This window comes from Vanessa atalanta, chromosome 22, assembly GCF_905147765.1.
Source record: "Vanessa atalanta chromosome 22, ilVanAtal1.2, whole genome shotgun sequence".
In the NCBI taxonomy this organism is placed as follows: domain Eukaryota; kingdom Metazoa; phylum Arthropoda; class Insecta; order Lepidoptera; family Nymphalidae; genus Vanessa; species Vanessa atalanta.
The window spans coordinates 5,955,765-5,982,359 of record NC_061892.1 but is presented as its reverse complement, the minus strand read 5'-3'; the positions used below and the strand labels follow the sequence as shown (position 1 = coordinate 5,982,359).

At 32.0% G+C, this 26,595-nt stretch overlaps 1 protein-coding gene across 2 annotated transcripts in view; it reads right to left on the bottom strand.

Annotated features, from left to right (window-relative positions):
- Positions 1 to 26,595, bottom strand: part of LOC125072693 (laccase-4-like) — a 116,225-nt gene that overhangs the window by 5,834 nt on the left and 83,796 nt on the right. For both annotated transcript variants that reach the window (XM_047683360.1, XM_047683361.1), the window contains exons 4-9: positions 25,654 to 25,811; positions 24,314 to 24,457; positions 22,892 to 23,081; positions 20,671 to 20,794; positions 3,311 to 3,422; positions 2,383 to 2,485 (exon numbers count right to left, since the gene is read on the bottom strand). In XM_047683360.1, coding sequence (XP_047539316.1) covers positions 2,383 to 2,485; positions 3,311 to 3,422; positions 20,671 to 20,794; positions 22,892 to 23,081; positions 24,314 to 24,457; positions 25,654 to 25,811 — 831 coding nt within the window. The remainder of the gene's footprint in view (positions 1 to 2,382; positions 2,486 to 3,310; positions 3,423 to 20,670; positions 20,795 to 22,891; positions 23,082 to 24,313; positions 24,458 to 25,653; positions 25,812 to 26,595) is intronic.

The window sequence follows — 26,595 nt, the reverse complement described above, 5'->3', positions numbered from 1 at the left end:
AACAAATATTCTCTGATATTTGTTACAATACAGATATTCTGTATTCAGCGAATATTTGTTAACTTTTTAATGTTATTTATATAATTTATATAATGATTATATTGGTATTTAAAGTAATGATCGTTTAATATTTAAAATAACATTAAAAATTGTAAAGAATATCGCTCGTATATTTCCGCTGCCGGTATTTCTGTATCCTATCCTTAAACACATAGTCTGGCGGTACGCCAATCTCTACCATCGGATTAGTTTCAAGAAATTATAACAGTATGCTGTTTGAAACTAACATTCTAATTATATATTTGAATACAGATTCTACAACTACATAAAATTCATTAATTGAAAATTAATACATTAATTATTTTTATTAATAATAGCAAGGGTTTATAATTCTTAATAAAGGCTTGAATTCAGACTCCACGAGACGTTTGCATAGAAAATCTCAGAACAATGAAGTTTAAATGTATTGACGTAATTGTGTCATTGCAACCACGGTACATTGTACACGTACAAACGTGTCTTTGTTTTAAAAACTATACCTAAATGCACATTGAAAAGATCTTTTGAAAAATCGTATTTCAATAATGTTTTAATTGGTATAGAAGTTAGTAATAAGATGTTTGTTTTAGCTTTACTTACCTCGTAAAATGATTTTACAAGATAACTACTACAACTAACTTTCGAATGCTTCGTTTGTTTAATGACTAATAAAACCCCAGATCTGGCTGAAAAAAAATTTGGTGTATTTTTTTCGTCGAATAAAATTCTCAGTAACAGACCGGGGTATGGAAGTTGGAAATGTGAACACTCCTGTGTTTTTTTATGTTACAGGTGGCATACGAGCATGAAGCTCACCTGATGGAAAGTGACTACCACTATGGACATCTGCAAAACCAGGAGGATTGCAGGTGCATTGTCTGTGATTTGAAAAATATGTACATTTGTTGGTCTTGCGGCTGAAATTTTTCTTATCATATCGGGTTTCCCTTTAGATTTGCCGAGGCCGAAATCAGTCAGGACTTCATCATCAAAATGAATATAATAATTATTGTAATGGCCTACTTGAATAGCCTTTTTATTTTAAAATTTCATCTTATAAATTATTATTTAAGATATAAAAATATACATTTTAAAGTGTATATTTTTAATAACTGTTCTAATAGTTAATTAGGAGGCTTATTTGTTATTTATAAGCTATTGAGAACACCCTTTGATATTAAAAATCTAGCATAGTATAAGAGTCACATTTCTTTATTCAATATTAAAGCATTACAGTTACTTTAATAAAAGCTAACTAGCCAATCACAGTGGTCTTTATTTATAAAAAAAATGAATGAACCGAGATGACCCAGTGGTTAGAACGCGTGCATCTTACCCGATGATTACGGGTTTCAAACCCGGGCAAGCACCACTGAATTTTCATGTGCTTTATTTGTGTTAATAATTCATCTCGTGTTGTGAAGGAAAACATCGTGAGGAAACTTGCATGTGTCTAATATCAACGAAATTCTGCCACATGTGTATCCACCAATCCGCATTGGAGCAGCGTGGTGGAATATGCTCTAAACCTTTTCCTCAAAGGGAGAGGAGGCCTTAGCCCAGCAGAGGAAAATTTACAGGCTGTTAATGTAAAATTTAATGAAATATTAAAGAGAAATACTTAGGAGACGATTGTTTCCTTTCGATAGAATGCTGTGAACTAACTTCACAAGCAGTAGTAGTAGTTTTAGTAACTTAACGAAAGCTATGAAATATTTTGCTATCCTCTCTTTAAATATCACAAGATATATTGATTATATGTAGTAAGTTTTGTAATAAAATTGTAATTGTTCTTTATTTATTTATATGTCAAAAACTTTATCAATTTAAATGATTTTGATTGGTACAAGAGGCGAATTAAAAGCCTTAAAACATTATCTACCAGGTAACATTTAGGTATATCAGACACACAACAGCATCAATATAACTCGCGTCAGTGAAGCCGCGTTATGTAATGCAGTAATCTAGAACCTTCTCATAGTTATATAGAATAGCGAAGGAAAAAGAATAAACATAAATGCAAATTCAAAAAAATTGCGAGAGCATATTTACTTGGTGCTAGGGCTTTTGGCAAGACTGGCTAGGAATGTATGTTTATCGGTAGAATATCGGATGAGTGGGTGGAACTCAGAAGATAATCTACCGATAAACAGCAATGCTTAGTACTGTTATGTTCCAGTTTGAAGGGTGAGTGAGCCAATGTAACTACAGGCACAAAGGACATAACGTCTTAGTTCCCGGTGTTGGTGGCGCATTGGCTATGTAAGGAATAACATAAAACAGAGCTAAAAAATCTACAATTTTGTCCGTAAATAAGGTTGTTTATGTATTTTCTCTACTTACAAGTCCTTCATTGTGTAACTCTTCCCACGTAGGGTCACCAGTCGGTTCAGACTCCATGGCGCCTTCGTAGTGCAAAACAGCAACTTGCTTCGCTTTTGTAAATCTAAAGAATGAAAAAGTCTTAATATAATATACAAAATTTATAAACAATATAAATTATGGAAGGAATATATAAAAAACTAAAAACCCTGAGACTAAAAGGAAACTAAAATATAAAATGAAAACTTAAAAATTTCTCAAGAAACATTGGAAAATGTTGTCGCAGAAGATATTCAAGAGAGAGCTTGCTAAAGTATTTCTGATATTATTTCGGGACCTGTTGCAAAACAGTACGAACAGTAATTTAATCAGTTAAAAGGAGGAGCAAACCATTTTACTGAGCCTACTATTGTGATTGTCACACAATAAGTACTTACGACTTTTTACATTAATATCGTTTTGAGAGAAATATTGAATAAAAACCAATCAAAATGTAATTTGGTCTGACCATGATCAATAAATTTATCTTAGATTTTACATTATCATTACAGTAACAAGATTATTAACTAATCTATAACGTCAAAAACTGTTTTTAAATTGCAAAGGATTTCACTCTTTCGTGTAATAAAACTTAGTAAAAAAAAAATACGTATGCTACTCGGGACGCCCGACAGAAGTGATAACTTAAACGAATCTAAGTTGAACATGCGTAAGAGAAAGAAGCGCCAGGCAGACTGGCGACGTAACGCGTTACGTAACGAAGCGGTTTACCCTCCAATAAGAAGTAATCACTTCAAAAACGCGTCGAAACTTAATTACAGAAAAACATAAAACTTTGTCACTATCCTTAATGATGTCTTGGAACAAAAGCTCTAAACGACACAATGACAAAAATCGTATTCTAACCAGCGCCATCTCGACTATCATATTGCTAAGCAAATAAAAGTACCTTTCATCACAGTCCATGAGTCCTCTAAAGCGAATCCAATAGTTGTCTATTTCATTATTTGCTTCCAATATAAAGTCGTAGCGCTCACCGGCGTACGTCACAAGGGATGTGGCTGAAACAAAGAGGTATAATTATCATAGAAACCATTCACATAAGGCAACTGTAAAGACTTTACATTGACAAACAGTTTAATTAACGTTCTCTCTATAAAGAAAATATATATCTATGTTTGTTTGATTTTCTAATTTTCTATTTTATTTATTGTCGTAGTATTTATCTTTGTTTCGTTTTAAGTTAAATTTTATGTATATTATTTAGTTTGGTGTATTTTTTAAAAGTTAATATTGTTTACATTTTTAAAGAGGTCTCAAATAAAATCAATTTGTGTGTTGACTATATAAGTTGTTAATTTTAAGTGCTTAGTGATAAGTTTCTGGTGCAACTGTTTCAATCACAAAACGTAAATGATGTTCATAATCTCATAATTTCCTAGAATTATATATAATACCGATACAGCCATTTTATGATCTATTTATTTTTTATGATAAAGATAGGCGGATGAACTAATGGGAAGTGGTCACCACCGCATGGATAATGGCGTTGTAAGAAATATTAACCATTCCTCACGTCGCCAATGCACCACCAACCTTGGGAACTAATATGTTATGTCCCTTGTGCCTGTAGTTACATCGAATCAATCACTCTTGAAACCAGAACACTGGTTGGCTGGCTGGAGTTACACTGACTCATATGGCAATACTGAGTACTGCTGTTTGGCGGTAGAATATTTGATAAGTGCATGGTACCTACCCAGACGGGCTTGCAAAAAGTACTACCGCCAAGTATAATTTACACCAAAACTTAAATACTGGTGCCATTTGATCCTTATTAACTATTTTTCAACATTCAATTTCAAATAAAATGAATTTAATTTTAATAATTCATAAGAGATTTTTGTGGGTTCAGTCTAATTTTAAATTTCGAAGTTACGAGGTTTCCGCCAAACGGCTTTGTTGATAATGGTTGGACTGAACTCCGGGTAGTGTAAATTAAAATTTTATTAAATAAATAATATATATAAAGTTACTCTTTGAGTTAGTTTTCAGTAACAGTCTAGAGTTATGGAGTTTAATATGTTACATTTCCGTAAAGGCATTTTATGTCTGTGCGTTTCTTTGCGGTCAAATTCAATTGCCCTATGAAGTAAGTATGTCTAACCTACTACAACTATAGTATTGGGTCTCATTTGATAATAAACTAATTGCGAATTTTCATTTTACAAATAAATTTAGTTCTTTACTTGGTGGTAGGGCATTGTGCAAATCCGTCTGGGTAGGTACCACCCACTCATCGGATATTCTTTCACCAAACAACTAACTATAGGCGCAAGGGACATAACATCTTTGTTCCCAAGATTGGTAGCGTATGAACGATATAAGTAATGGTTAATATTTCTTACAACGCCATTGTATTTGGGCGGTGGTGACAACTTACCTTCAAGTGACCCATTTGCTCGTCCGGCAACCTATATCATAAAAATATACTAAAGAACTTTTCTGGTTCTATACATAATTCACTTGACAATTTATAAAATATAATTTTCAAACAATTTATTTAATATTTATTAGAACGTAGAAGTTACGATAGAACATAAAAAAAACTGTATATATGCGCTTATAGTGTTTTTCAAATGTCTTTTATAAAACGTAATGTTAACGGAATAAAATAATTGTAACCGGAATAGCTTTAGAATCGTTTTTCGTAAAATAGATCATATTTCATACGTTTTTTATCAAACATTATGGAAATAGACTGCTTCGACCCACATTCAATATATATCTTAGTCTCGATTCATGTTATTTATAACTAATAATAAGATACTCTGTATACATGTATATCCTTTTAGATAAAAATCACAATTCAATTATTGTAAAGAAATAAGACTCCTTCTCGATCTTTGAATTTTCAAAGGGAAACCTCATTCCGATATCGAAAGGCCAAATGAAAGAGTTTTTGTGATTGCTGATTCGTTTCTGTGGATTTCATTTGTAAAGCCAGTCAACCTATGGATAAGTATAGAAATATAGCGCTATATATCTCACGATATACGTAATACTTTATAATAGATCAAAAATCCAATTCGAGAGAAAAATTGTGGTTGAAATGCAATGTTCTACAAAAATTTCGGAGCGAGCTACATTTTTAACGAAAAACGAGCGTCTAGTGTGTTGTTAGAATTTTATAAAGTGGTTCAGATAAGATATTTCAGTTCGTGTTGTAGTTCGTTGAAATTCGGCTCGGTTCGTTGTGTTTAAACTGACAAGTAATTTATGAAGTGCAGAACACAGAACTTCAAAATATTTCTATTTCTAAGAACAATAGCCAATGAGTTAATGACTCTCGCGGTTTAATATATATAACCAAGTGTAATTTTTATTTAATTTGTTTATAATATAGTTTGAGTAGTTGCGTGTTGGAAAGGTACCATCAAGTTATTCTACCGCCAACCATCAATACTCAGTACTGTTGTTTTGTTGTTTTCAAATTAAGTGATCCGGTGTATCTACATTTAATTTTTGATTTAATTGTTCTTTTGTTTATTATCCCGGCACAGAAAATGGGCAATAATACGCCACACGCTATTGAACCACGCTTTTGTTAATTATCAAAATGTAATATGTGACATTGTTTATGATATTTAATTATTTATTTACTAATTACTTTAATTTTCACTACGAAGATAAACTTAAAAAATATGTTCACTTGTTTACTTGGTGGTAGGATTTTGCGCAAGCCCGTCAAAGTCAAAGTCAAAGTCAAAAATCTTTATTCAATATAGAAGTGTTTACACTTGCTTATTGATTGTCAAAAATCTACCAACGGTTCGGAATTTAGCACCTCGGACCTGAGAAGAACCGGCGAAAGAAACTCAGCGGGATATATCTGGGTAGGTACCACCCTCTCATCATACCGCCGAGCAGCAATACTTAATATTGTTGCGATCCGATTTGAAGGGCGGATGATCTAGTGTAACTACAGTCACGAAGGACATCTTAGCCTCCAAGGTTGATGGCACATTGGCGTTGTAGATATGGTTTTTTCTTACAACACTAATGTCTATGGGTGGTGGTGACCACTTACAATCAGATGACCCATTTGCCCATCCGCCTACCTATATCATTAAAAAAACATATAATAATGATTTTTTATAACTCCTTAAATTCAACTATTTGTTTATGAATTCATTCAGAAGAGCGTATATGCTAAAGAAAGTAAAGAAAATATATTAGATAAAAGGATATTATATTAATATTGGTCTATACGCATTTGTATGTCAGACATACTGCACCTACCCGGTTTTTATTTCAGTTTCCCTTTTGATTTGCTTTTCTGATGAATTATTTAATTAGCCATAAGACTTACTATAAGTACCACACATTCTTTTGTTCTAAGCGTTTTTCGGTACTATCGGTTATACACATACCATTATTAAATTCATTCAATAATTAACATATTGTTAAAATCATAATTTGATTTTGGCGCCTTTAAATAGTTCTCTGTATTGACTCTGCTCTGTGACATTGACATGCGAGTGTTAATTGTAGTATAAATTCAAGCTTGAAAATAATCCGCCGTCAATCAATATATCATCAATATATTTTTCAATCCCTTGCAGTAATGTGATATTTCTCGTGACCGATTAATATTTTTAAAATATGTGAACGTAAATTCTAAATTTATACCAATTATAAATAATGCCGCTTAAAATAATCTTAATTAAAGTTTAACAAAAATATTAAACAATTAATTACAACAATTATTTTATTAACAATGATGTAAATTAAATAGTTTCGGTTCTAATAATTATATGTACACGTAACACCGTGTCGGAGGCGAGGGTTACTCGCTTAGAATAGTGCGAAGTATTAAATAGCAACGCTTGCGATGGAAATTCGTCCTAAGTGAGGCCTTATTCGCTTACTCGACATTTGACTGGTGGAAAAGTGATTGTCTTTTCGATTATACCTGCAAAGCTATGTTCGATTATGTATACATTTTCCTTTCATTAAGTAGATATATACTAGATTTAACCCGCAACGTTTGTTATCCATTTAGGACAGATCTGTCAACATTCCTCTCATTTAAATACCAATATTATGCTCTACATATAATTCAACTTTGAAATAATCATCAATAAAATAACTCGATTGAATAATCATTGCGAAAACATCAAATTAACTCGACTCATTCGAATCATAACGGTTGACAGTTGAAAACTATTTACAATGAAAACTTAAATGTGTATATACAAATCATGATTGAAAATATCTCGTGTGCAGATCATGACAGCGTGGAATTCCGATTTTATCCAGACGAAAAATGAACGAACTCTGTTACCAGCGGAGACAATAAGTCGTGATGTTACTGTGTTTTTTTTTTTTATTTATGGAAATGTATATAATTCACAGTTACTGTTTGGATATTTAAAATAAAGAAATAAATTTGCTTTATTATTTTTGATTTACGTAAATTTTCACGCCTGTTTGTAAGTAGCCGTGAAACATTAAATCTTTGTTATAAAGACGTTTTGTGTCTGACTGACAGAGAAGCTAAAGCTATTTTACCATTTAGTTTTGTCGTTCAATTAAGTATATATAAAATAAATATTATAGTAGAATCTGTATCGTGGCAAGCAATCTCGCCGTCCGTAATCGAGGCTAATGTTCAAGCATTTCACAGTACGCTCACGTCTTTCTTTCCTTATAGCCGTGTCCATCCTGAAACTACTAATAATCATAATTTAAAAGTTTCGTGAATATAGTAAAATTTTTTTTTTTTTGTTTTTATTATATGTCATTTCAATTATTGAATAAAGGCTTTATGCTTTAGGCTTTAGTCAATCAACTACGCGATTCGAAGCGTATATAAATTAAATAATAATATTAATAAACTTTATTGCTACATACATTACAAGTGCTTTTTAAAATTAATAAAAATAATACACAGAAAGTGATAATGTAAAAAATTAAAGTACATACGTACTGGGTTAGCGCCGAGTTACACGTTGACATTGGATACATGACTTGAGATCAACAAATAATTTAAATTAATATATTTTTTTATGTCTTCCTGAAAAAGTTTCACGTTAAACAAAGACAGCTTTAAATCTTTTCCTAATCTAGTCGTTATATGAGATAATAATACCGAAACATTAAGATTATGAAACAAATTGTAGCACAACAAATCGACTACCATTATTCCCAAAACGTGAACACCAAGCAAATGTTTGCACAAATAATATCTCCGTCGGTACGACATAATTATGCGATCATGTTTGCTAATAATCAAAATTCGAAGAGGAAAATCAGAGGCGATAAACTAAAATCAACATACACACTAACCATTAAGTTGTTTTTGTCGAGTAAACTAAACTTGTATGGCCAGACCATTAAAACCTTTTTTTAAATTACGAATGTCACCAAACTTGCATTTAAGACACATTAACACTATTGCGGTAGCGATAGAAAAAGTTTAATTCCAAAGAGGTTTTAAAATTGGAACACCTCTAACTATATTAATACTGTAAAAAGACAAATATTGATTACTTCAGCGTATATTTTTTACTTTTTTTATTTAATGTAGCAAGACAAAAGACACTTAGGATTATAACTTATAGTTATAAAAAAAATGCTTGCCTAGTTGTCACTTGTTGAGTAAAAGTCTGTAGGATGAAAAATTTCGACGTTAATCTTCATAAGTGCACCTATTACAGTATAGAGTCAGAGAAATCTTATATACTAAATAAACTGTAATTGTTCACAATATTATAATGAATATTTAATTTTTTTAATTTCTAATTATGTTAACGACTCGGATAATGGGCCACCTGTGAAGTCATCTCCACCGTCCGAACACATTGGCAGTATATAAAATATTAATCATTCCTTACATCACTAATGCGCCACCAACCCTAGAACTAAGAAGGTATGTCACTTGTGTACGTAATTATACTGGTACACTTACCCTCAAATTGGAAAACAACAAGACTTAGTAGTGTTGTTTAGCAGTAGAATAAAAGACTGATGAATTGTACCCACTCAGACAAGGCAAGGCCAGGCAAGGCCGTACCACAAAATATATAATTGTGTTTTTGATTTAGTTACGCTACGGAACTTGTCATGGATTCTTTGATAAATAACGTAAATGAAACCGGAATTGTCAAAAATAATAATTTCATTCAGTGATTTCTTTGAAAGAGTTCCTTATTTGAAATATAGGTAAACACAAAGTAAGCATCTTGAATACTAATTTAAATAACACAGACATTTACTTTTCGGTATTACTTGTTTATTGTTTAATATTGTTATTATTATTTTAGTTTTAATAATTTTTAGATAACAAAGTGTAACTTTATTAAATACTCCTTCGTCTATTAAAAGATAGAATAAATGCATCTTAACCGATGATAGCGGATACAAACACAGTAAAGCAATACTAATTTTTAATGTGCTTAATTTTTTTAATAACTCTTCACGTTATCGGTGGTGAAGGAAAATATCGTGAAGGTGAGTGCGTATCCATCAACCCGCATTGGAGTAGCGTGGTGGAATTATCTCCAAACCTCAAAGGTAGAGGAGCCTAGCATTTGGACATTTACAAACTGTTATAGTAGTAAAAAAAAACATACTAATAAAAGAAAAAAAAAAATGTTTTATAAATCACATGGAATTATGGCACCAAATGAATATTTTCCTCCTTTATCTCAAAAGAAAGAAAAAATTAATAAAAACCTGTAACAGCCTGTAAATATATCAATGCATAAAGCCTCTTCTTCCCTTGAGGAGATGTTTGTAGTTTACTCTATTACGCTTATCTATTTTGATATGATAATTTGTCCAACAAGCCATACAAGTACCTACAGGTAGGTAGGCATGTCTTGCAAAAGATGAATATTACGATGATAAAAAAATCATGATGATTGGATCTCAAATCTTCAAAAAAAATTAAGAAATGAAACAATTCGAGTTTAATTATGATATAATGAGATAAACGTGAAAATATATAAATAAACATTCATAATGATTAATATATAATTGATCTTATTTTGATTCTTATTGATTGTCAGTAAAAAAATAATTAATATTACGCTTAGTATTTATTTAAAAAAACAACGGCATTCCAACCCGGAAGGGCTGGTAAATATTACACGAAATCTAATAAAACTGTTGAGTTCACAAAATGGAAACTTTTAAAACTTCCAACTCGAGACGAGCTTTATCGGGTAATTTTCGAATCATTACGAAACGGCAGAGGTAACTCAATTATAACGCGGCTTTATTAATGATGTAAGACCACAGCGACACAATCTGCTTACAACTTTTGATCGGGTTCAGATTAATGATTTCCAAACAATAGCGCTTCTTGAGAAAATTATGATGATTTTTTTTAATTTTGTCGTTAATTTTCCGGTTTGAAAACTGTAAGCTAAGTGGATTTAAGCCCCTACGTGTTATTCATTGGTGTTTCGGTGTTGCAAGGAATATATTCTTTTCGTCTTTAATGCATCACAAATCTTTGAATTTATGATATTATCTCGCTCATCTTTCCGACAGTAAACATTTAGTTTCGATGGTAACAATATATACCATATTGTGGGTGCCCCCGTATGACGTAACCGAGTAAGACTTGTGAAAAATCCTATAGATCTTACAACCTGTATTACATAAAGTCAGTCTTTCATAAGGTAATGTATGCTCTTTTACAACTGGGTGTTAGCAAGAACAAACAAAATGATTCCGATAAAATATTCAACAAAGAACGTTTTTGTATTACTTGTTATATAATTAAAATGTATTTAACAAGGGTATTATGAGGTAACATTATGCGAGATTTAACGTATCGTGGCAATAAAGGTAAGCGTAAGCAAGTGAGCCACCTGTAAGAAATATTAACTGTTCCGTACATAGTCAATGCATGACCATCCGTGGGAGCGAAGATGCTCTCTGTGCCTGGAGTAATACTAGCCCAATCTCTTCAAACCGGAACATAACAATACTAATAATAACTGGGTGGTATTTACTCAGTCGCACTCGCCCAAAGCCCTATCAACAGCTAATATCTTGTTAAAGTAGATATACATACATTAACATAAATTAACAACCTGTACATTGCTGCGCTAAGACCTCGTCTCCCTTTGAGGAGAAAGTTTGGAACACATTCCACCAAGCTGCTCCAATGCGGGTTGGTGGATACTCATGTGGCAGAATTTCGTCGAAATTAGACACATGCAGGTTTCCTTACGACGTTTTCCTTCACCGCCGAGCACGCGATGAATTATAAACAAAAATTCAGTAGTGCTTGCCTGGGTTTGAACCCGCAATCATCGGTAAGTGCACCTTTACCGTTATGACCACTGGGCTTTATAATAATTATCGTAACGTTTTTATTATTATAAAAATATAGTCTAGGCTGTATATTTATGATTACAAAGAAAATAGCTATCTTTACAGCTGATTTATTCTGTAAGAACTCACGTATCACACTCGTGTAATGTGAAAATCGATATAAATATTACATATCACAATTCACTTTCAGTCATTTCACGATCGTGTTCTGGGTTTTATTTGAGTTAGAACCAACTATAACACCTTAAAAGATTCAGAATAGCCTGTGACTAATTCTACTAAAACTTGTGTGTTTCCTATAGATACATGTATATATATAGATATACGAGAATAGGTTGATTAGAAATTACTAAAATTCCTTTTGTTGATTAAATAATTGATATCAAAATTTTCGACATAACAGATATTAAACTGATCGCTTGTGTATCGCACGCAGTGTTAGTTAAACATTATGTAAAACTGCATTTATATTGTATGAGAACTGAGGCTAAATATTTATAAATAAATAAATAAATATTAGACAACATCACATACATTACTCTGATCCCAATGTAAGTAGCTAAAGCTCTTGTGTTATGGAAAATCAGAAGTAACGACGGTTCCACATACACCCAGACCCAAGACAACATAGACAACTAATGAACTTTTTCTACATCGACTAGGCCGGGACCGAATCGAACCCGGGACCTCGGAGTGGCGTACCCATGAAAAGCGGTGTACATACTAAAACAATATTTTATACAGTTTTTTATCATGACTTAATTTAATATTGAAAAAGCGTTAAAGCCGTTGTCTTAAAAATAAATTACAACGTTTTATTACTAAAAATAATCTTACTCTTTGAACTTTTATGTATTTGATTGAATTATTTTTATTAGAATATGTATGTCGGATATTCGATCAAAAATTTATCAAAGCCTTTATTAAAGTCTTCGGACGACACAGTGTGGGCGTGGGTATCCATAATGAGATAGCAACAAATAATAAAAATCACAATATACTATGCTGCTAACGACTTTCGACCAAGAAATATGTTCCTACAGTCATATATAATTCACCTAGTTGTTAGGACGTTTTTCCTACTGTATTCCTTTTATACTAATTCTTATGTTTTGTTCCGCTTGATTGCGGTAAGTGGTCGCCGCACTTTAGCGCTGTAAGTAATAACAATTCCTTTCATTACACCAATGCGCCACCAACCTTGGGAGCTAAGGTGTTATGTCCCTTGTGCTTGTAGTTACACTGGCTCTTTCTCCCTACAAACTGGAAAACAAAAATAGCGGTAGAATAGTCCTACCACCAAGTGAATATGTATTTCTTGTATATATTAGAAACAAGCTAAGTTGTTCATTGGTTTAATTTAAGTAAATTAGCTAAATAATCAATGAATCTCTAAAAACTAAGTAGTTCCTTGGCAGATAGTGTCGCGGCGAACGTTCACTAAACAAGTGAACTGATGGTGATTTGATTCTTCTCTTATCCCCCCTTTTGGGGTATGGTGACAGCAGTTCATAGGGCATAGCGCCCTACTTACAGATCGCCGTCCGTTACAACGGATGAGTTGTTAGGGTTGGTTGAATAAGTGCAACGGATAAAACCCCGTGTCTAAGTAAACTTAAACCCACCCAGACTCTGCAAAACGCCACGTGGTTGCGCCTACGCTTTCGGTTATAAAATATAAAGGACGCCTTACAATGTCCGTATTAATAACAAATCGATATATAAATAAAATAAAGTACATAAAACAAATTTAAGGTTACATGTTTTTTTCAAGTGTATGAGTGTTAACCTATGGCCGAATACCATCCAGACCGGCCGAGGAATCCGAAATCCCAAGACAAATAACGCCCTTCGAAATCACATTTCGAAATAATGAAGATTTCCTCTGGAATCTATGACTTCTTAGCAAACAGACATACTTATATTGCATATAAATACGAAATATCGTTAAAAATATATAGATAATCATCGAAGATTAATTTTGATACTAAAATACAAATTAAAGATAAGATACACAAGGGAAGAAAATGTCTATGGAGATACAAATTAAACAATAAAAAAATGTATATCCAACTCTATTATATTCCTAAAAATAACAATAATAATAAGGGATAATCAAGTGTCAATAGTACGAAGGTTTACGGGCTATCTAGCGATGTAAAAAACCTGAGATAGATCCTGACACTTTTGGCTATTATCGTCCCCAATCCTAGCATAAATGGCAATATACTGATATTCATATTTACCCCTCCAATTTCTTCCTCTTAAACTCCTTCAAATGCGGCATAGATATATATTTTTTAAATATAGGTCTTCGGTGAACTTATTAGTCCAGTCGAATTAGGTAACAATTCGGAACAACCACGGAATGAAAGAGAATAATGTTCTATAGAATGATGAGACAACAAAATCAAAATAAACTTCATTCGAGTAGGCTTTTACGAGCACTTTTGAATCAAAATTCTACATAATTGTTTCAAACGTAAAGCTACCACCGGTTCGGGATGTAGATTCAAGCGGCAAGGAACTCTGAAGTTTCTCTCGGCCAAATCAATTGCTAAGTTAAAGTTCACGACTGAGACACGAAGATACGTCGTGATCTCGTATAAGAAACTAGAACAGATTATGAATAGTATTATGAAATGTAATTCAAATAACCAAGTAACTAGATGGGAGCTCGCTTTAAAACAACATTTCAAAATCAGGAACGCGGCGTTTAGTTAGACAGCTCTAACTCCTACGAATTTACATATTCAAATGCAGGATCAAAGACCGAGTATCCGATGCAGATGTTTGCTGGAAGCTACCATATAAAAATTACGTAACGATGATTTTTGAATTTAGAATTTAAATTAGGCAGAATTATAGATCACCAATTTATTTCAAAACTAAAATTGAAAATGTTTTCTATTAGTTATTGTATACTCTTTGCTTTTTACATCATTGTATTTTTTATCTATTTTATAAAAATATTTTTTTTACATTTAATCGAAGTCGAAATTTAACCATAATCATTCGTGAAAAATAAAATGTTTGATATTTTACTTTTACTCTCATTTCCATTTTTTATTTTATTGATACCATAAAGTTCGCATATATAAAACCTACCAAACCTATTTCTACCAAAGCTACCAAATAAGAAAAAATGCTTACAAACAGGAGAGAAAGGAGGACTATTATTAATTTTCGAATTTATTTATCGGAAAATATATAACACGGTGATCGTGATCATCCACTTTTTTGAGTAGTCGTTTCTTCAGTCGATCATCAGTTTGTAGCTCGTCTGACGAAATAATAAAAGTCTATACCCAACTCCATTATATTCCTAACAATAACAATAATAATAATGGATAATCAAGTGTCAATATTCCAAAGGTTTATGGACCATCTAGCGACGTAAAAAATAGCAGATGGGTCCTGACGCTTTGGGCTATTGTCGTATATAACGAGATAATGAGAAAGGTACGTAAGTAAGGAAAGGGTACTAAGACCCAAATAACTTACTAACATTATAAATGCGTGAATTTGGATAGATAGATGTTTGTTACTCAATCACGCAACGGATAAACTGATCTGGACGAAATTTAATATAGAGATTATAGGAATAGAAATAGGTTAGTTTTTATTTCGAATAAATGTAGCCCATACCTTTACTTTCCTCCTCCCCTCAACGCGAGCCAAGCCGTGGGCGGGAACTAGTAATATAAAACCGTCTAATGCGAGTCTGATTCGCGCACGAAAGGTTCCGTACTGTTATCTATAAAAACGTCAAAAAAGTCATGTCTGTTGTATGGAGCCCCTTAAATATTTATTTTATCCTGTCTTTTAGTATTTGTTGTTATAGCAGGAGCAGAAATACATTATCTGTGCAAATTTAAAAATGTCTAACTATCACGGTTCATAGATACAGTCTGGTGACAGACGGACAGACGGGCGGACGGACAACGGAGTCTTAGTAATATCGTCCACGTTACAGGTCCCGTTTTACCCTTAGGGTACAGGACCCTAATAAAACAAGTGATGTATTAAAATAGTGTCATGTTTTATTGGTAGAAATCAGCGATTCAAAGCTAGCTTTTTTCATAATTTATAATTATGTTCTAAAATGAAATTAACATTATATATGTACTCTACATAATTAGGGTTTGTTAATATTTCATCGTTTACAGCGATTACGATACTTGTAATCGGTACCGAAGGAAATTATTAAATTGAATAATTAATTTACACGAAGAGATTCTGAAATATTACTTTTCACAGGTAGGAGCTTCGTGCAAGCCCTTCGAGTTAGGTACCGCTCATTCATCAAATATTCTACCGCCAAACAGTAATACTTAGTATTGTTGTATTTCAGCTTAAAGGATCAAAGGGGCAGTAGAACTACAGGGACACGTGACATAACATTCTAGTTAATGTGTAAATAATAAAATTGACAAAAAAAAAGACCTGCTGAGTTTCTATCGCCGGTTCTTCTGAGGTATTTACTATTCTGAACCGGTCGTAGTGTTTCATTTGACAATCAATGAGTAAGTGTAATGCTTCTATGTTGAATAAAGGAATTTGAGTTTGTCAACCAGATTAACGGCTCAATTATGTCAACCAAATTAACAGTAGCCTTTATTTCAACAAAATAAAGCTAACATTTACAACCTTCAACAAAGTACGCTTACGAAATCTTGATATCTGCTGTTCCGAGAATACAACCATCTCATAATTTCCATAATTAAAGTCCGCATTGTGAGTACACGCGAAACTCCCAAACCGTAACAAGCACACTGCTGCAATTTGTAATTTTATGAAAATTGTTTCACTAAATTCTCTACCGCGCTAGGCACGCTATCCACAGAAATTTGTAAAGTAATATCATTTTATTCTAATATAAAATTAAACATAGCATAAAACAACAAAGGAAATTTTATTTATTTTTATTTTACAGAGATATGTGTGTTTTTAAAACTAAATTAAATTTGCAATAATAAAAAAAATATCACACAGACTTGATGTACGTCTTTATGAAAACGATATATCAACCCAGTATGTTGAATATGTTTTACCCATTAAAAATAACCTATGCGAGGTTGGCTTGTGATACTATAAACCTTTTCTGTTAGATTTTTCACATGATTGATTAAGGATGTAACGCTGTTGACGATCGAGGCAATATCAAAGAGCGTCGGTCGGTTGAAATTTGATTAAGAATCGGCTGGCGTTTAATCAAGTATGTTTCATTTAAAATCGGACTATTGATGTTGTTTACTCGGAGTTTATTTATACGTCACCGTGAAATTGTTAGGATCGTAAGTTTATATTAAAATTAGACAATTTGTAAACTGTCGACGAACTGTGAACGGAACATTGAATTTACACTAAAATGTAATAATAATAATAATTTATCTTATATGAGACTATTATATTTAAAAAAAAAACAATACTATCTTTCATAACTAATAATCGTTTACAATTAGATTTATTTTAATCTTTCAGATTTATGATAATTAAATTTTTAAATATGTATATACAAACTAATTGTCGCCCGTTGTCGGGGTTGGTCCTTTCTTGGAGTTCATGTTTGCTTCATACAAAATTTCATCAAATTCGGTTGATTGGTTTAGCAGTGAAGGAGCGACAGACAGACAGACAGACAAAGTTACTTTCACATATATAATATTAGTATAAATTTCAATCAAAAATAGTTACTGTATGAATCATGACCGAGTGGAATGGTGGGAAGAATGCTAGCAGCATTTCCCCATTGAATCGCAATTCCGATCCTCTGGGCAAAAAACGAACCAGCCCTCCTATCACCAGTGAAGGCAATAAGGCGAAATGTTATACTATTATTTCAAGTTTTGGTACTACTACTCTAAGGTCCATGTGTTTCAACAGCAAATAGCTCAATATACATATACATACATACATACATATGTACATCAATATTCGTAACCTTAATCTATCTATAAGCGTATAGGCATCATCATAACACGTTAAAAATTTTTTCGTCCGACATTCCGCAAAACTCTGTTTCGGTGGTTATTTTCTTCACATGTTTTTATCACTTGTAAATCATAGTAGATGATTATATTAAATCAAAATGATGAATAAAATATATGAAAATCTGCTCGTTATATCTTTACGAATGTGGATTGTCGGTCTTAATACAAATGCATCCGCGTTGCCTACGGTCAGTACTCATCTCTGTTTATTTAAAATGATTATACGAAAAAATCTTTGTACATTGATATACATTTAAAATAACTAATTCCCGATCAAATAAATCTCAAACAAACCTTTTAAAATGAGGCTCCCACATCTCATTTCTTTATCTTATTTTATAATTAACTATACATAATCTTTCTTATATTATAAAAGCAAAAGTAACTATGTCTGTCTGTTTGTATTTTCACACCCAAACACGAAGCAAGCTTAACCCCCAAGGAAGGACATAGGCTACTTTTTATGCCTAATACCTGACCTAAAGCCGCGTGTGATAACTAGTTTTTCACATATATCTGTGTGCATTAATTATCATTGAAAAATGTTATCTATAACATAGTAACAAGAGGTATCAATAGAAATCTATAAGTTCTGATTTATATTTCATTCACTATATGTACTTTGGCATTTAACGAATTACTGATTAATTACCTGATGACCATGACGATCATTATTTTTTTTATTTAATTATTTCAATTATTTAAAGGGGAAATACCAATTTAAATTTGTTTTAAATTGGTGTTTAATTTAAAACTTACATCGCCAATGCAGCACCAATCTTGGGAACTAAGATGTTATATCCCTTGGCATGTAGTTACACTGGGTTACACAAATCGGAACATAACAATACTGAGCTCTACTGTTTTGCGGTAGAATATCTGATGAGTGTGTGGTACTTTAACTGGTAATGTGTTTGTAACTTTTCAAGGGAGACTAGTGCAGGAGATATCAAAGTACACAAGGTGTAGGTGCTCAAACAAGCATTAATCTCCCTCTATCTCTCTCTCCCAATCTCTCATAACTCGCTTGATCAGTAATCAAAGTTACGTGCAATCAGAAGCAGAAGATTGTAAAAATAACATTGAATTAACATAATATTAAATCGCTCCAATATAGGTATTTGCTAAATAATTACCAATTTTACATTCAAAATCCGTCATGTAAAAATCCTTAACGATATCCGGGAAATTTTAAATTATTCCTTCCGTTATATTCTTAAAAATACAATATAAAACATACGAACTCTTTAAACAGAGCACAACGTAAAATTTTTACAGTTGTGAATATATGATAAAAATTTCATACGTTGCAACGCGAACATGACGAAGTGATGTTTACTATATGTGGAAAATAAATCTACTTTGCATTTTATAACGAAACAACAAGGGATTCAATTAATACTGTGCGGTTTTTTTTTTCGCATCGCTGTCATATTCGGTGTTTTCCGAAGTAAATTGAAATTATTCAAGACCAAGCCAGAATGGAAGGAAAACATTGCGCCACCGTTTTCCGAGTATTTCAGAAAACTTCTTCCGTGTAATTCTTTAGGATTTCGTATATTAAATTTTAAATTTCTATGAAAATAAGCCTCATTGTAAATAAAAACGAGATACGTTTTCAAGTTACTTTTATGTAAATGATTAAAAATGATTTTAAATATTGTAACTATTTATTCATCAGCTATCCTGATAACTTTTTTTTTTTATCTTGATCTTAAATATCCCAGTATCCCGTTTAAGTCTGCTTACCATAAGCATCGAACAAATAGATTACCCCAGCTTGTAAAAAGTTATATTCTACCTTAGTCCATGCAACTTAACTCGTGCAACTAAGTTCATACATTTAAACTTGAAATACTGCATTTTGGAACATGATTTGTATCGAAGACATTTGTTTGCTAATATCTCCGCCTTGCAGTAAAACCATGTAATAAAACTATTCCTGTGGTCCTCTGCCAAATTTAAAGTAATAATTTTTCGGTAGATAAATTCAGTTACGACAGACGGACGCCAGCTGAGTCGCTAAATAACATTTTCTCTTTTTGGTGCAGAAATTACAACGGGAAAATATAACTAAAATGAAGCATCGTACAAACGGAGCCAGATTTTGTATTCAAGGGGAAATGAAAACAACGAACCGCTCACTTAAGGCTTATCCAGAATTTGTTATAACAAAATTAAATTTGGAGTCGCTTTTAAAAATTGCCCATTCTTTAATTTCACGGGAAATCATATTTCGCGAGGCTATATACGTGTATTATTTGGTTTTAAAGTGTCATTGTCTTGTTTTCTTTGTGAATTGAATATTCAACTCTGTGGCAAATTTGTGTCTTTTGTGTTATTTTATTTTTCGAACCTTTATGAGGTTTAAGAACAAATGAATTATGATTTAATTTACAGAGTATTAAAAACAAAAAATATTATTTACTTTTCCATAATAATCTTACTTTTTGGTACATTATTTCGGATAATTTTCATATTATAGTTTTGCTTCTTTTTTTAAAGTTGGAAGACGTTAGATAGTAGACATTTCGTACATTTCATTAACAATGATCTGATGAAACACCAAAGCTAATTTATTAAGTCTTCAAATGGCTTAAATTACACGAACTCACCTTCAAGCCGAAATACAGAGCAACAAATCTTGTAGATCATTCATTAAAACAGTTTGTTTGATGAAAGATTATTCAACAATGACTCTACTTTAAATAAGTTAAACCCAAAATTTAAAATGATTTTTAAAACTAGTATGTAATATGTATATTGTGGTATCAGTAGTATACACTACAAAAATAAGATAATCATTTATTTAAAAAAAACTTAAAGTATTTTATCGTAAATTTTCTGTGAATATTTAAATAATGAACACAATCTATCGTTGATATTTCTTCAACATGATATATACGAAATGCTTAATTTCTTAAAAGTATATTTGAACGGTACAATTTTGAACCGGACTTACCAGTAATAGCTTCCAGTTCGTAGCCATCTGAAGCGATCACAGTGATGTTATGTCCGTCCACTGACATCTCAATAGGGCAGTTAAGGAACTCAGCGTTGATCACCCGGAAACGGTACTTGTAGCCCTGGGAATAAATTCGAATATCCCGTAAAATATTACCAAGAACTTAATAGTAGTTCGAAATGTTCAAGAATTTACTCCAGATAGTCTTTTCAGCTTAGCTGCGGTTTTTCAATTACTATTTGCCTAATCTCTCCTGAACGAGTTTGTTTTTTTTTATTTTTTATCTTCTATTTCATGTTACATCATTACTTGAATAACTATTATATTGAAATGGTCAAAAATCTATACTAATATTAAAAATGCGAAAGCAGCTCTGTCTGTCTGTTTGTCTAGGTATCTGCACCACTGAACCAAATTCGATGTAATTTGTTTTGAAGTAAAGAATAAAGAGACATAATCCGATCAGACCTTTTATTAAGTCGCTCAAAGTAAATTTCAAGCATTTTCCATCTAATAAAGGCTATAACTATAAAATTAACGTTAAATATTCTGTATAAATCAGAAATTTAAATTTATGATTTTCGGAAAGATAGCCAGATAATTCTGTAAATATTCTGTACCTTCAGCTTATTTTAATCAAACTTTGTTTAATGCTGCACTGCAGCTTTAATAACATCAATTTTAAACAATATGTGGCTTGATAAATTCCCAGCGGTAATTCGCGGCAATTGTAGCTTGTCAAATATACCACGTTATGCAAATTTCGGCATTAGATGTGCATTTGGATACACATAATTGTATAATTTGACACCAAGTTTATACGTTTTCATCTGACTAAAAATTAATATTCAGCCATGCTACATCACAAACACCACATTCACTGGATAGAATAAACTAATTAAATTCTGATATTGCTGAATTAGTAAATATTTCGTGTATTCGTTTTTATACAAAGGAGAATTAGGTGTATTACATGATATGTGAAATTTTGTTTAAAATTCAGAGACACTAATAAATTTATAAATTAATTACACAATACATACATTGATTAATTGACGAAAAATAAACAAGAAATATTGAACCATTATCCCGAGCAAATGAAAGATTAATGATCTATTACAGTATTAATACCCCTAAGCTGGATGTATATGGATCAGATTATAACTATTTTTGCGGCTTTACCCATGTCGAATTATCCCTAACTCATCCCTAATATTATTATTATGTTATAATGAAATAGATTCTCATTATTATTAAACATCTCTGATCTCGTCAAAATTTAACTATCTACGTCTTCATCTTTAAACCAATCGGATTCTACAGTGATATCAAGTGAATGTCCCACAGCTGTTTTAAGGCCTCCTCTCCTCTTGGTCATAATATTTGGAGTTTATTCCACTACACTCCAATTCCACCAGCTCTAATAGTTGGTGAACACTGAACATGAGACGGTATTCCCCGGACTTGTTACCTCACGATGCTTTTCTTCAAAATCGAGCACGAGATAAATCATAAAACATTTTAAATAAATTAAATCACAATAGTGCTTGTCCGCGTTTGAACCCATATTTTTTGTAAGGATTTATGTGATGCCATCTCGGTTCGGGTAAACTAAATATATTGTGTTCGTAAATTCTACCAATACAAAGTGCTTATCTTTTTGAAATTTGTTTCCAGAAGATCGATGTAACAGATAAAATAGAAAGCCATGTTCGAGAAACTACAAACCTTCTCGTTCTTTTTTTTCAATAATATTTTATGAAGATAATTCATATATATATTTTTCCTTTTTTTATGGTATATTTTGGTGGATGAGCCTACGGGCCACCTTATGGTAAGTCACCACCGCCCATTGACAATGGTGCTGTAAAAAATATAAACCATTCCTTACGTTGCCAATGCACCACCAACCTTGGGAATTCTGATGTCCAATACTGAGTACTGTTGTTTGACGGTAGAATATCTGATGAGTGAGTGGTACCTACCCAGACGGGCTTGCACAAAGCCCTACCACCAATTAAACGTTAATGTAAAAGATGTATCTAAATATAAATTATTATTTGCTCTACAGAAGATAGTAACTCAAAATTTCCAATTTAATAGGGATAATCTCCATAATTTTACCCGTTGCCGTTTCTAATGGACTTTTGGCGGTTTTAATTGAAACTTAATTTTAACATACGACCTTTTGAGTAAATTTCGTATTATAATATCTTACCTGTTCAACGTTAAACCTTGCAGCTTGCATATACATGGGCTTGACTGTTTCGTTGAAGATCTTGAAGCGACCGACCCCATTGATGAGGAGCGTGGGTGGTTTATTGTCACCTTTTGAATGGTGGTGGTCGGTAAACATTCCCACGGAGAGTTCATGGATCCAGTCCGTTACTATCATTACATGTTCTGATCTGAAAATATGAATATATTAATAAACCAACCTTTCCTAGGTTAAGAACATGTTTTTTTTAACTCCATATTATAAGCTTCGCTAAAAGCGAGTTTAGAACTGTAATTTGTAATTGTTTCACCATTCAAATATTGGGCTATATCCTATAAGTATATTAATTTCAATTTCGAAACGATCCGTTGGTCCGTTTAACAAAAACAAATGACTTATAAATTTTTAGGAAGTTATAACAAACAAATTATCAAGTGTAAGTTGTTAACACAGATATACCATTAACTTTAATTTCAAAGAGTCGACCAAACCTCGAAATCGTTGAAAAATTGCTTATGATATTATTGCAAGAAGCTTATTTGTTATATTTATAATGAAGTATTACTAGATATTTTACTTTATTCAAGTCACAAGTTTCACATTATATAATAATATGATAACACCAGCTGAAGTCAAATAAGGGCTAGACTAACCACTCGTTAGAAATTCTACCGTTAGACAGGAATACTGTTGTTTTCTGGAGTGAGCCAGTGTAAGGGACATAACATCATAATCCCGAGGTTGGTAGCACATAAGTAAAATATAATATTCCTTACAGCGGGTCAACGTCTACGGGTGGTGGTGAGTGCACCGTCAGACGGCCCAATTTCCAGTCTGCCTACCAATACCATAAAAAAAATTTATCTTATAAGGAATATGAAATCAAAACGACATTTAGATGTATTCTGTGATGTCATTCTATCATATTTGTTAGTATTCTTTGAATATAAATTTATATTTTATTACTACTAAATCAAATGATTCAGATTTTTTATAAACTTTGCAGATTTTATTGATGACAAAATAACAGTTTCAGAAAAATCCGTTTTAATGACCATCGCCATAAAATGAATACAGCTAACGAAATTACAAAGAATGTGTGGGTAATGATTTATGAAGAACGTATTTATAAATTAAAAAAAACTCTGAATATTCCAAAATTTCAATCAATTCCATATTTTTGTATAATAGTAGTATTAGTCATTGGTATAACGGGATATTTGATTCCTAAGTCGTACGTTGTACGCTACCGAGGCCGACTAATTTGACTTTGATTTAGGTATAATAAAAGCAAATGTATTATGTATATTAGTCTTCAGAGGCAAATCTATTCAAAATTGGTACTATCTGTGTTAATAATGATCTTGTGAATAAAAAATATATTTCCTGTCTTCTAATTCTACATTCAAAGACGCTTCTTACCTGTCATAGTCATACATATCTCCATATGGATCCTGAGATTTTGGTTTCCTTATGATGAGAGCACCAGCAGCGCCGTCAGCTCGTTGCATACCAGAATGCGAGTGCCAAAAATGGGTGCCAGAGTGTGTGGCATTAAATTGATACCTATAACAATAAATATTAAATAAATACATCGATTATTATTATCGGCTTTTAGGGTAATAGTGACGTCATCACTGTTGTCTTTCTTTTAAGTCACTCCTACCTTTGATGCCATTGGTATGAACATTGGACATGGTAGAGAAAATATCTAAAACATTATTGCTATCGATTTTGCAATAAATACTTTGAAGAAGTTATTCGGCACACGGCATTACCGCAAGAAGTGGTAGTCGGAATGAATAAAATCAATCAATCAGCTATGAGTGCTATGATAGAGTATTTAGTAAACTAAAAGTGTACTCTCCTTAGCTATGACGTAATTTTAATTATATTTGGCATTAATTGTTTAAACAGCTATGCAAAAAAAATCCAAAAAAACTAAGCAGGTTGCTTTTAATAAAATTTGTTTACATTTATTTTATTTATATATTTTGACTTGATCAGTTGGTACAAAATAATTTCACTACGATTCTGATTCTGGAGCAAACTTTTAATATATACGATCTATATAATATGGTATAAAGAGTAAATTTGTTTGTTTTATGATTAAATCAAATTCCCTTATTAAATATAGAATTATTACACTTACTTATTGCTTGTCAAATTATAAACTACTACTGGTTCCGAAAAGAAAATGGCCTGACCTAAAAAAATACGAAAGAAACTCAGCGGGTTTGTTGGATTGGATTTATCTGGTTCGTATCTCGTGATAAATGCTTTACAATTAACTAATGATAGTAGCAAGCAAGGATACCTAAATATCTTAAGCTTAGATATATTTTCAAAGTATTTGCTATTTATATTCTTAGTATAGTAGAAAAAGACAAAGTTGATCTAAGTGATATTTTGACGTTAGAAAAACCTAAGATGTATTAACTTGATACGATACATACAAGCTAATCTTTCGGTTTCCTATCCTGTTAGGTCTAAAAAACCCAACATAATCCGTTACGCCTTGCGTATTGGAAATATTCAGATTATCTCATAATATTTTCTCACCACGTGGAGCATAAAATCATAATGTACAAACTGTCTTGCAAGATTAGAATGTGGAGAACCTAATTATCGAACACATTCGGCAACACATCTAATGAAGTGTGTATTATAATCCTATTGGAATAAGGTATCTTTTGCTTCGAAAAAAATAAAATGAACAATATGATAACAAGTAAATCATTATACGTTATAAAAATAATTACCTGAAAGTAGATTCCGGCAAAATTGGGCACTGAGTGACGTATGGCGTACCATCCATATAAGGCGTTCCGCGCTGATGTTGTCCGTGCCAATGAACAGTTGTTCCCTCCGTCATTAGATCATTTTCGACATCAACTATTATTCTATCGTGTTGGCATACCTAAAATTTATACAAAATATAAATAATTGTTATGCTTTTAAAAATATTCTCGGAAACTTATCCAGTACTCCATACATATATATAGTAGAAATGGCCAATAGTTCGAGAACAATAACAGGCACCATAAGTATCATTAGTTCTTCTAATTTAACTATTTTGCTAAATTTTTCTCAAACATAATTACGTCATTACAAACTTTATAAAATTGTTATGTGTTTTTTCATAAAGTAAATATTTTGACGATGTCAATTATATTTGCATATAATCAATAATTTTGAATAAGATTAATCGTATAAGTGGCAGTTAGTTGATACTAGTTAGTGTGATCGTCGAACCATTAGGTATTTACATAGAATATGATCATTACTTTTAAAGTATTAAAAATATTATTTGACACGACAATTATATTATATTTGAAGTATTTTTTGTCGGTGCTTAACAGGATTTTCCTCGTACAGCATACAGAGTGTCATTGAGAGTGATGATACACACCCTAGTGAGGTTGGAGTACCTGTTTAATTATGCAATACTTCAGTTATGTCTACCTGTATTATACAAGGGTTCCGTTCAATAGCTTAAAAGTGGTTTTATGCTGACTTTGCGCGATTTCTATAATATGAGATACTGTCAGTCAATAATATGATAATCTGTCACTTATTTAATTCAGTTATTTAATTACTCAAAATAAGGTTAATGGTCCTGAAAATGATAAAATTTCTGACTCAAACTACTCACGATATTTTTCACTCTAGTATGAGATGGATCATAACGTTTTTTGCCACGT